Source organism: Platichthys flesus, chromosome 8, assembly GCF_949316205.1.
Source record: "Platichthys flesus chromosome 8, fPlaFle2.1, whole genome shotgun sequence".
Taxonomy (NCBI): Eukaryota; Metazoa; Chordata; class Actinopteri; order Pleuronectiformes; family Pleuronectidae; genus Platichthys; species Platichthys flesus.
The window spans coordinates 11717826-11730505 of NC_084952.1; the positions used below are offsets into that span (position 1 = coordinate 11717826).

Genomic DNA, 12680 nt, shown 5'->3' on the forward strand with positions numbered 1-12680 from the left:
CGAATGAGAAAGCAGTGGTAGTAAATTTACAGATATCAGGCCTTTCATTATGGACAAAGCCTCAGGGGTGGGGACGTGGGACAGAAAAGACAGAGAGCATGGAAAGGAAATGTGATATTGGGATGAGCTGAAAGAGCAAGAAAGAAAGAAAGAGACCAGGCCATAAAAAAAAAGTTAATTTAAATTACAAAAGAACACTGTCCTTTCTAGCAGCAATTTAATTATCTTTCAGTGGTGCAGTTAAAAGAAGAAGGCTTATTAAAAAGCAATTTCTGTGACATCCTCGTCAAACACTCACCAGCAAGAGAGGGAGGGAGAGAGGGAGAGAGGGGGGGGAGAGAGAGTAAATGCTGATGAAGTCTGCTGAAGCCATTAAACAGTAGCTTTAGGCTAAAGAAAGACAGAGGGCAGTTTTGATGTTTTAACCATCACAGATGAGAGGGAGGGGAAGAACATGAAGCACATTGTCATGAGATACACGTATGCGTGCAAGTCACTTTAGTTCACCATCTCACTGTTAAAGATCCATCTCACACAAAAGCCCACCCTGAGCTATTTCATATTGCATCTTCAAACTTTGCCATGAAAACTTTAAATTAGGTTTGAATTATTTACAATAAAATCCTTATCTGTTTCAATGCGAGAGTTCGCTCTGTGTGATAATGATAAGCTGAAAAACACTATGATAAATCATCGGAAATGAGATTCATATTCAACAATGGTGAGATTTTTGGCATTAAAACGGATTTCAGGGTTTCTACACGTTTCAAAATGTTAAATTTATGACTTTTTAGGAGACATTTGTACAACCCTAGTTAATTAACTTTAAGACCTGTTGATAATGATAAATACAAAGAAATATCACAGTCGCAGAATAATTTATTCTTCCCCAGATTAAAGATAAGTTGTTTGTAGACTCAGTTATCAGCTCCATGTTGGTTTTATTTGTGGGTTTATTACAACATGATACTATCTATATCAAACTAGGCATGCCACCAAAAAGAATTCCCATACAAAATAAGCGTAATTTTCATGCACAACGGAAGAAGCCTGTATAATTGGTGACATATGTAAGACCTACCTAAACAGCTTTGAGGGCATAATATTTTAATCCACTTAAATCTACCCTTTATGTCAAATTATTTTTAAGTCCAAAAATTCATATTATTGAATTTTAGACTTTTTAATAAACAGTTCCATGGAGTGAAAAAAAAAAAACTTTTTGAAACTAACAATTTAGTAGCACTTACTTATAGCACTTTGTAGTTTTGCTTTATTTTTAAGAAATTGTACTTTCTTGATTTTTGTCGTCCTGGGTCTGTACCTTCGGGGTTGAATGCACTTATTGTAAGTCGCTTTGGATAAAAGCGTCAGCTAAATGTAATGTAATGTAATGTAATGAATTGTAATGGATAATTCAACAAAACATCTTGGAAGTACCTACTCAAAATGTAGAAACTAAGACACATTCCAAAGCGAAAGGTTAGTTAGATCATATGACCAATGAATATATAGAAGTAATCATGAAAGACCAATACATTTTTTACTTTTTCGTTATTGGTGATCTATTCGAGCACTGACCTTGCTCCAGTTGGCTCTCTTCAGCTGAACCTCAGGCTTGTAATCCTTCTTCTGTTGGAGCCCAAAAGGCAGAGGAGGGGGAGCAGCCGCAACCCATCCTCCCATGCCAAATGGTGGTGGTGGAGGCATGCCTGGGCCCGGGGGTGGTGGAGGCATACCAGGAAACCCAGGTGGGGGCGGTGGTGGTGGAGGTCCCATCCCAGGTAAGGGTGGTGGAGGCGGCGGGCCTGCCATGCCAGGAAGGGGCGGGGGTGGGGGAGGTCCTGACATGCCAGGCAAAGGAGGTGGTGGAGGAATATTGCCTTGACCAGGTAACGGAGGAGCCGGTGGGGGAACAGGTATGCATGCATGGCCTGGTAGAGGTGGAGGAGGGGGTGGCGGTGGAGGGGCCATACCGACATTCTGGCCAGGGAGAGGAGGGGCGGGCGGGGGAGGGGGCACACCAGGTGTTGGGACGGGAACAATCACTGTGACAACTTTAGTCTTGGCCTCTTCCAGATCCTTAGACAGCTTTTCAATCTGTGTGGAAGTAAGGACACAATTAATTATCATAAATAATGATTAACGTCAACTACTGCACTTATTACTGTATATGTTGAACATAATACAGTCATTTATCATACTAGCATGTCTTGACTGTTGGTTTCTGTTTATTTTTTGAATTGACATTCATTTTGTTTAGCAATTTCAGCCAGTGAACGGCCGTGCCAACAGAGTGATGAGGTTTGAGAGGGAAAAAAAGAACAAAGTGGTGGAAAAGAGGAAACAGTGAGATGGATTAAAGCCTGGGCAGGACTGAGTGTGTGGAAAGATGGGGAGAGAATGGAGAACAAGGCGTGGAGAGAAAAAATAAAACACAGCAGGGGGGAATTAAGTCCACAGAGGAGGAAGAAGTTTTAAAGAGGAAGACAAATTTTTACATTAAAATACTGATTAAAGTATTTAAATCAATTCTCGGGAAAACGGTCCCACTCAATTAAGTTAGTTAGCTAATATTTGGCTGTGATAGAAGACGGAGAGTTGAGGGGGAATATTTGATATGTGATTTAAAGAGTATGTATAGAGAAGATGAAAATGTTCCACTGTTTGCTGAAACGACTTCACTGCCAGTTTTTATTTCAAGCGACCAACATGTTTGCCCGTACTTTCTTCAATTTCGACAACCAAACAGCACCTGATCACTTGTTAGTGCAGCAAGTTCTGTGGATGTATAGGGAGGTTTACATGCTGTGTGTGTTCTTAGGTGTGTAACGTGTTGGTGCGAGTGTATGCAGCCCAGCAAACTGTGCCGCTTCCTCTAACTTTGAAAAAGGAAGACAGTAACAGGCATGAAGGGCCTCGGAGGCAGGCTTTCTTAGTGAGGCGGCAGATGAAGAGCTGGGCACAGCATCACACAGCCAAACAGTGAGGGATCTCTACATGTGAAGAAATCTTCGATGGGCAGTGCCTCAAACACACAGAGAGTGAGCCATCTTAGAATGAGAAGCTTGTTTGATGCCTGCCTCGTGATGCTGTTGATGCTTTGGACAACTGCATGTGCATATGTGTCGTGCGTGTGTGTGTGTGAAAGTGTGCGAAGATGACTCTGCTGGCATTAGCCACTTTGGATGAAGCTCATTTTGGAGCAGTGTAGTTCTCCTACTGACAGAAACAAATACACACATGTACACACAGAGACGGTTCTGGGTCACTTGGTCTGTTTGTGAGTTGGGGTGTCACTGTGAGGCAGAGTCCAGCTGGTGCGGCAGCAGGACACTGACAGCTAAACAATCCTCATCTTTGCCTCCCGACTGTATGTGCCGGCCCGCACCCACACAAACATTTTTGTACTTCTATCTTAGTGAGGACACTCATTTACATAATTTATTCCCTAACCCTAAAACCAAGTATTAACCCTCAAACAGCCCATTGAAAAAGTAAAGAATTGTCAAAATGTCCTCACTTTCCAAAACTGTCCTTACTCTGTAGGGGCTAAAAATGGTCTTCAAAAAGATATAGTACAGCAACAAACACACACAGTATGTCTTTCTTTCGACTCCCATTTCCCTACTTTCCATGTTTTTATTGAGTTTCTTAATCTCTGAAGGATTTGGCCTCTTCTCACAATATTTTTTTCCAGGCTTTTTTCTTCTCTCCTTCTTTTCATGCCATGCTAGTACTTAAAGCCAGGAGCCTTCTGCGTTTGTGTGGGTGTGTGCATAGATGTTGGACGGTTTTTGGTGTTGGTGTAACTGGTTTTGTCTCAGCATCTCATATGGTCATTCTGACTTTAATCTTTCAGAGGAGACCGCTATCGACTTGAAGACTAGTAACCTTTTTATTTTGGATGTATTACTTTCAGACTCGGGCAAAAAATTTGGCATGTCAAGATTGATTCACACATGGAGACACTCCATAAATAAGTTTTCCAATTAACCTTGACTAGAAAAAGCCCAAAATGTTAAACTCTATAAGATTATGAGTTATTTGAATTAAAAAGGCATTAAGGCTCACACAGCCAGGTGGGGGTGTGTACGTGTTTGTTTGTACCTGCTGTTTCAGAGTGCCTAGCTCTTGTTGTAGTCCCTGATTCTCCTTCTCTCGCTCCTGCTTAGAAGAGGCCAGCTGTTCCTTCTCTTGGCTCAGGTCCCGCAGCTTCTGCTCGTAGTCGCCCTCCAGTTTTTTCAGCTCCGCCTGCAACTCGTGGCGCGCCGTCAACTCTGTATCCAGCTGATGCACATGATACGAGTCATGGAGAGAGAAATAGGTTTAGGTACAGTTCCTTAAAAAGTGCTGGGAACAGTTTCTGGTGAAAGTTCTGTGTGGAAGTCACTTCCAATTGGCATGATGTTGTGGGCAGAACACAATGTTGTTGTTTCTTTTTAGATTTCACGAATGTGCAAAAAAATAGATACTGTGCCACTTTGTTGAAAGTGGCATGTCTGGTATGTTTGTGTCCTGAATATTCAATTAATTGTGTGCAGCTTTTGCTGATGCAGTTCCACCAGTGACAGCCACAGCCACATCCACCTGGTAAACAAATCTCTTCCCCTTCGTTATAAGAAACTCAGGATGGGCGACAGACAGAACTGAGTAAATAAAACATCGTAAAGGAGTGTGCATAGAAAAAAAATTAAATAAATATATATACATATAAATGTTGTTTTGGAGTAGCTAGAAAATCTAAAAGGATTTTAAGTATGAATTCAACACTGAAGAATAATAACATCATAAATTACAATAGCAGTGTTTTAAAAAGACAATTCTCTGCCTGACATCAGCCATAATGTGAATGAATAAAACTGACAAACAAAATAAATTTGCCTACACATGATTTTCCTGTCAAAAAAGCCTAGTTATAAAATAAAGGCTGAATAAAATGAGATACGAATGAATGTAGTGAAGCTGCAAATCAGAGGGGGCACTACCAAAAGAATAAGGTTGAGCTCAGAAGTCGTTACAGGCTAAGTCGTTTCATAAACAAGTCATTTAAAGGATGATTGTGAAGTAAACCACATAACACAATGTAAATACATTAGAATCCTGAAGCTACCAGACCACTGGTTCTCTGGTAAGATATTGGAGCAAAGTGTGTGTCGAGCACAAGCCTTCAACCTCCCTTTTGAAGCTGCAGCAGTTTCCATATCTCAAAGACCTGTGGAGGCCATTTCCTGCAGTCTGGTGCTTTCAATTTCATTGTATAATTTACACTGCAAATTAGTGTCAATTATTGAGTTAGACTGCTTCAGTGCACTTGTATGAGCTCCCTTCTCACTTTCTTTCTTTAACGACTTCACATCCAAAATGAAAAAAGGAGCAGGAGAAAAATTTTCATCTCAGTGTTTCGTTTTCTAACTTTCATTAAATGTTCGTGGGTTTTTTCCTTGACAAACACGCAAAGAGTATTCAAACGGATGGATACATGAACACACAGACACACACATGGCTGTTTAATTTGCAGACAGCAGATCCGTTACTCTCGCTGTCAGAGCCCTGACAGCCTCATCCTTAATTCCTGCCAAAGAGACTGCCTGCAATTACCCCATCATGCACAACTAGCACTATGGTGTGCGTGTGGTCAACAAAAATGAATCCAAGTGTGTTTGTGCGATGCGTATTTGTGTGGATATGATCCTGTCTGTGTGTGTGTGTCTTCATGTGTGCCAGGATGAACGCTAGTTTTACCTCCCTCTTGGCAATTATCCTGTCACTCGGACAGAAACATCAGAGTAGCAGCATGCCGCAATCAAGGCATTTACCCCCTTGTGTGAATGTGTGTGCGTGTTTGTGTGCGTGTGTGTGTGTTTTGCGAGCCAGTAAAATGTGTCAGTTGGTTGGCTATCAGACATGTGTATGCTCATTCTTTCACCCCCAGTTTCTCCTTCTTTCTCATCCCATGTCAGCCAGACACTGGTTCCATAGTGTGTGAGTGTGTATGTTATTATTTTCATTGTGAATAACTGTATTTCACCTTCTTCTCCAACTCACTGGCCTTGGCCTCACTGGTTTCCACCTTGGTCTGGTCCACCATGTTGTCTGCGTACAAAAGACAGGAGAAAAAAAAAAAAGAGGAAAAAAGGGATGTGGGTAAGATAAGGGTTTCAGACGCAGCTGCGCACGTCTGGCTGTGAAGACATTGTACCCTTCGTTCTGGCACATGCTGTGTGCACACACACACACACACATTCACAGACAGACATATACACACAGAGAGGGTATCCTATCTCCCTCTTCTTCCTTATCTCACGACTCAAAGTCAAGGACTGAGGGAGCCCTGTGGAGGCATCTCGTTACAATAGGATGCTATCTTGTGGATGCTTCTTCTTCACATCATTACCTTTGAAGACCTTTGTCTGAATATATGTATGTGGAGGAGATGAGGGAGTGAAATTCATCTGACACCACTTTTTTAAAGTCGTATATCCCCCCCCCCCCCCAATTATTTTTCAGAAAGAAAAAAAACGTACAACTATACAACAGTCTGCGAGTAATCCCATTATCAGAGATTCTCAGAGACAGAGGACAGGGTGATAAGGACACAGGATGACCAATGGGATGCTTTTTCAGAATAAATGTGGGGTCTACAGGTGGTTCAGAGCCAAAGGGCTTAGCGAGCATGTGCAGTAAAGGAGCTAATTAACATGAAGATGAATAGCACAAAGTCAGTGGATCAAAGACGGCTAATCATGCTGCCCAGGAGGGAGATCAAGCAGATAGATCGTGGAGACAGGAGAGCTGCGAAAAGCTAAAACCCGAAAATAAAGGAAGGGCATAAACTAGAAAAGTGAATCATACAGATAGTGAGATAAAGTGCGAGTCTTCAGCTGCAATTAAAATATGGCTAGTGGAAAAAAGGGAGTTGAAACTCTGCCAGGTTCCGTGCATCTAGATGAGTTTGTAAGCAAGCCAGAGCGAAGGGAGAACTCTATTTTGTGAAAGAGGAGGTTTTGCCGGATGAAAGCACCTCACAATAAAACGCCAACCCACATGCAATTTCAGAGCGTGCATTTTGTGTATGAGTAGATGGCACATGGTTATTGGACGCGTAATGGTGGGGGGGTGTTACTTCTGTCATGGTGGTTGGGCTAAATGGGACAAACTTCGAAGAGAGAGAGCACTAAGGGAGACAGAATGTGGGGAAAAACTGTGCTGAATTTCAGAGTTCAAAGAAAAACACTAAATAATGCATGCGGGGCAGAATTGGGCTGCTTTCCACCGATAATAACTCTGGCAGTCTTAAAGGAGGCCAGCCAGCCTGTGTGTGTGTGTCAGGACACATTTAGAAGCAGCGCAATTAGAGCCTCCTGCGGTGAGCAACGGAGACCTGCCATAAAGGAGTATTGAACTCCTGAGACGTGGCCTATACACCTCCAACTCTGCTCTGGTTTAGTTTTATAGTCAGCAGGTGTTTGCTAGTCAACATTTAGAGATTCCACTTATGTTCCCAAGATCTGTGTGTTTTCACCGAGACACTTGATGAAAATGAAACATTAGGTGTTTGTATTCAACACAGAGGGACAGGGGACGACATGGCGCGGTAGTCAACATGACCTGATCAGTAAAGTAAAGTCTGCGTAACTAATGGTGTTTCAGGGCATTTTGTGTCTTTCACAAAGGAACTCAAACATAGGAGAGAGTCGCAGATACACACACATGGGAAGCACAGCTGATTTATGTTATACAGATACAATCACCATCAGTCACTGAAATTAACCATCTCACCAACGTAGCATTATATTTCTGTCCGGGATCAAACAATAGAAAAGGACAAAGAAGTATGACCCAATGTATTGTGAAATCAGATTCTGGGATTTCTTAATTTGTTAATCTTTTGTCCTTGTGATAGGATTTATTCTGTAAAACCTGTAGCAGAATTTAGTCCACATGGAGGTGTGTTTCCTCTCTGGCACCACCCTGTGGTCAGTCTGGGTAACTGCACATGTATTATGACCAAATTTACTTAAATTAAATCACGCAGAGACACGTTTATTGCAATTGACAGCAACACAGTAGTTGTGCCAGTGATTGGAGTGGGGTAATGAAATATGGTGTGAAAGCCACAGTACTGCTGGGTTATGTTTGATTTTTCAAACCCATGTGTATTCTGTGTATACACACACACATATACAAATACACATGTATGTATATATATATACATACATATATATATATATATATACACACACAAATACACACACTCCCACACATATACACAGGTGATGGGCAAATAGACAGAGGAAAGTAAAGATTTGATCACACATGTGTTTGTTCTGGTCACAACAACTCACCTATCAAGCCTTCAATGTTGAGGCTAAGGTTACGGCACTTAAAGTCAGGGTCAGCTCCATTCCTGTGAAGCACGATCTGAGCGATACACTCGTCTATCAACTTGTAATACTGAGGCCTGTGGGGAGGAGGGTGTGACAGAGGGATGGAGTGGGAGATTGAGAGAGAGACATGCGGAAGAAAGGAGGGAGGGAAATGGTAGAGAATGAGAACTTTTATGTGGTGCTTGGGGGGAAAAAAGCAAGTGTTACTAGTGGCACAATAGCACATTTAGCATATGTAGGTTTTTCACAATACCAGTATATTCTGCACATTAACAAGAAACCTGGCTCATGTGTGAGTAGAGTATGGGAGTGACTGAAAGAGCAAGTAGGTTCATTTGTTCAGATAAATGTGTGAACACTCATGCTCTGTCACTCTGTCTTTGTAACTGAGATTGGCTGTCTGTGCCAGCATGACAGTTTGAGTTTCTTGTCACAAAGATTGATTGTGCGCAACTGTGCTCGTGAGAGTGTGTTGGTGTGTGCCCAGTGCCCCGTCTGATCAAGCTGGCTTCACACAGACACTCAATTTTGGAGGTGTCTTATTCCCTGACCCCATTAGATGCAGCCAGAGTCACAAACTCAATACTTTATTTATTCTGTCTGCCCCCCACCCCCTCCTCTTTTCCTCATCTCTCTTAGTCACCCTGTCTCTGTCTAACACTTATTCCAATCCTTCACTATGATTCCAGAGATTTTATTGGTGGAGCAAGAGAGACATCTAGTGGCAGGGAGTCAAAGTGAAATGTATTATTTGACTAAATCCTACATTTGACACTCATGAAAACATAAAATCCTGATAGATCAAATTTAGACAGTTAGATTTTTGCATAATCCTAAACTTCATATACAAAGTCCAATTTTTCTTCATCAATAGAGCCTTTTATAGCAAACTAGGATAATCCATAGTCTGCACATGGTTCCAAGTTTGACCATTTACATGAATGCATTAGTTACTCCCTCTCAACTTGAGATTGAAATAGAAGAGAGCAAATATGAAAAAAGCCCCACGCAGCAGGTAGTCGATCATTCATTGTGACGCATATGCCAACTCTTCCATTCCGTGTCGGTACCTCCCTCATTCTCTCAGCATCTACCTAGCAATTTACCTCAACTCTCAATTTCTTTCTCATTATTGTCTCACCCATCGCCTCCCTTCTCCTTTCATCTCTGTAATTACCAAGCAGTATTTTCTGCCATTCTGCAGCTCTCCCTCCCACCCCTACTTCCTGTCTCTCTCGGCGGAGTCCATTACAGACAACCTCTATTGTGTTCCACTGGATCACCTGGATGGAAAAAGCAGGATTAGAGAAAGGGAAGGACCGAAGTGATAGAGGGGGGCGAGGGGGATACTTCAGCTGGGACCAGTTCTTTAGGCCAGCCTACCTTTTCCATCCTCCCAATTTATTCCCCAAACAATGCTAAAAATACACCAATTTCCTGTCTGTGTGAAACCACCAAAACAACAGCGGACAACATTACGAACACAATCCAAATATGTGCACATATTGTCACGCTGTTCGTCCCTTTTCTGTGATATTATGTCAAAAAAACTATTAGTCGTTTCAATGTTATGTGTTAAGGTGGACCAACTGTGTGTAAATGTGCAAACACCATCTACTCTCATCTTGTCATTTAATCATTCTCTCTTCCTTTTCCTATATTTTACCATAACTAAACCACCAAGGGCGGTGGAAGACACAGACAGAGACATTAGCATTTCTCTGGTGATAAGAGGTGATTGTGCTCATTTCTATTAAAATGGAATTGGACTTCTTTGCGTTTATTAATTTCACGGCTCAGAAACGGGGGTATAGACAACAAACAGCAAATGAAGGGAAGGGGATAAGCGCAGGGAGAGGTGGATGAAGAGAGGCAACAACAAAAATGGAAAACATTTTTGCCTTCTTGCTTTTGTCGTGGTTATTTGGGTTTTAGTTCTACAACTGCACAACCACTATGCAGGAACAGTGTGGCTCTTTTGCATTGTGCCTTATGCAGTTGTCCTCTGCCCAACTCTATAGTGGTTGTCATTTGTGTGATATGTGCGGTCTTCATACAGGCTGTGAAAAAAAGTATTTAGTATTTGTGGGTTTGTGAAGCTTTTCCAATAAAGTGTGAAGTAATACGATGAACAAACACACCCATTATTTTTTCATTTGGCTTAAGCATAAAAAATCTAAAAATTATACTTGTTTTATTCCCCAAAAAAAGGAAAAACTCCATCATAATAATGGGACAGCAATATATCCCAGATGATACAGTATCTGCCCTGTTGTCGCGAAACAGAATTACATCATCTCAACTGTGTGAAGATCTGAATAATTGAGCAGAGTGAGTGTGAGAGAGTATCATTATGCGAGACTGTGTACTGTGTCTGTCACCTGGCCAGATAGTCATTGCGGATCAACAGCAGATGTTGCATCACGGACAGGAAGTGGCTTTCCCCTTTGGAGTCCTTCACAGTGTTGACCAGGATCTCAAACACTTCCCTCACATCGGTGAAGCAAAACAAGTTAAGGTCCAATTATTAAACACACAATATCACTAACAGTTACTTCACGGACAAGGCTGACTAGTCTTGCAACATTTTCCTGTATAAATTACTTATACTCATCACTGTCATTTGTACATTGCAGGATATCAGAGACATGAAAATGGGAGTGATGCTGGACTTGTCATCCATTTGATAACCTCTTTCATTTGGTTTGTTTATGTTTTCAAAGTTAATTTAACATGCGGTGTTACATTATCTCTTAGTTTTGATTATAGCTAGAGCCAGACAGACTCAGGACTGCGAACACTGGGTTGTGAACGTCTGGGAGACATCTTGTGTTGGAAAATGTAACTGCACGTCAGAAGTAACAGGAAGCATAACAACAGCTTTTACTGACAACCTGTCAATCCTGGATGTCATTAGAAATGAAAGAGTTGAAAACAGTAAATGCTGTGTGATAAATATGAAACAACATCCTTAGCATCAGTCAATTTAGATATGACATCATTATTAACCTGGTTTCTACTGTAATAAACTGTATAGCATGAGGCTATTGAACCATTTTAGGTCCCGGTTTTCATAAAGTAGTCGTCTATCAAAGTAGTATGCATGTGTTCACAATGATATCAAAGTGTAGTAGCATGAATCATCAAACCTATATACAATAAAAATCAATAATCAATACTTAGATAATAAGCTTACAATGTTGTTGTGTACATATCTGGACTGACACTTGTATGTATTTATAGTGGAACGGGATCATTTAGAGATCAAACAGAGCAGTGCTGAATTTTAGTTGGGTGTTTTGCCGTCTTAACAGCGCTACAGTAGCTAATGTCTTTGAGATACTAATTGGCCAGGATGAATTTTGAATGTGAAACGTCTAGAGAGGGCTACAGTGTCCCCAGGGCCTGCAAGCGTATGCTTATTAAGTATGCAAATATTACATTTTCTTCTGTCTGTGAAGAAAAGTGGTCAGGCTGAACTTTTGAGTCTCATTTTTATGGATTCTACCCACTATCTGTCTGAATCATGCATATTTGTTGTTTTCAGTGTGAAAAACTAATTGGGTGGTGGTTATTCCTCTCACTTTTCAAGCTTGCAATGTAATTTAAACAAAAAATGATGAGTCCGCAAAAATATAAAAAATATGATGCACCCAAGTTATAGATTTTGTCAGGCTGATGCTTTAAACTTTCAAGAGTCAGAATGTAGACCTTGAATTTCTACAGAGGGACAATTTTTCCCAGTGGAAGGATATTCCATCTCGATGCGGATGTCATCAAGACGTGCTTTGAGGTCCTCAGAGTCATCCTCAGCCTGCTCATCAAACACCGTAAGTTGCACCCTCAGCTCTTCATTTTCTATCGTCCGCACCTCCTGCGGGGAGAGGGATGGGATGCAGGCAGAGGGATAAAAAGGCAAGAGGGAGAATAACAGGAAGAGTGTGACAATCAAACACCGAGTTTGGATAGTTTACAGAAAGTTTCTTATGGCGTACGAGTGTTGAGCCAGTCAGCAAGACACAGGCATCGGGAGTGGGGGAGGTATAAGAACAACACTGTGCAAATGTGTGTTGTTGGAGAGTCACTTTGAGAGAAAGATTAAAGAGTGTTTTCTGTACCGTCAGCAGGTCTTTGAGTCCCAGTCTCTGCAGCTCCGAGCGAATATGGATCCGGAAGTCCAACTCCTCTCCTCGGCTGATCAAGGCATTTATTAGCTGCATGCAGCCACCCTGTCCAGCGAATTCATTAAGTCAGTTTTGCAAATCATGCTCACGGGTGAGACGATAACTG

General features: G+C 41.5%; 1 protein-coding gene across 2 annotated transcripts in view; it reads right to left on the reverse strand.

Annotated features, from left to right (window-relative positions):
- The window catches only part of LOC133958481 (protein diaphanous homolog 1), a 41683-nt gene that overhangs the window by 1813 nt on the left and 27190 nt on the right, over positions 1–12680 (reverse strand). For both annotated transcript variants that reach the window (XM_062393299.1, XM_062393298.1), the window contains 7 exons: positions 12509–12619; positions 12146–12264; positions 10772–10888; positions 8349–8464; positions 6032–6096; positions 4111–4290; positions 1582–2100 (listed from right to left, as the gene is read on the reverse strand). In XM_062393299.1, the coding sequence (XP_062249283.1) occupies positions 1582–2100; positions 4111–4290; positions 6032–6096; positions 8349–8464; positions 10772–10888; positions 12146–12264; positions 12509–12619 (1227 nt within the window). The remainder of the gene's footprint in view (positions 1–1581; positions 2101–4110; positions 4291–6031; positions 6097–8348; positions 8465–10771; positions 10889–12145; positions 12265–12508; positions 12620–12680) is intronic.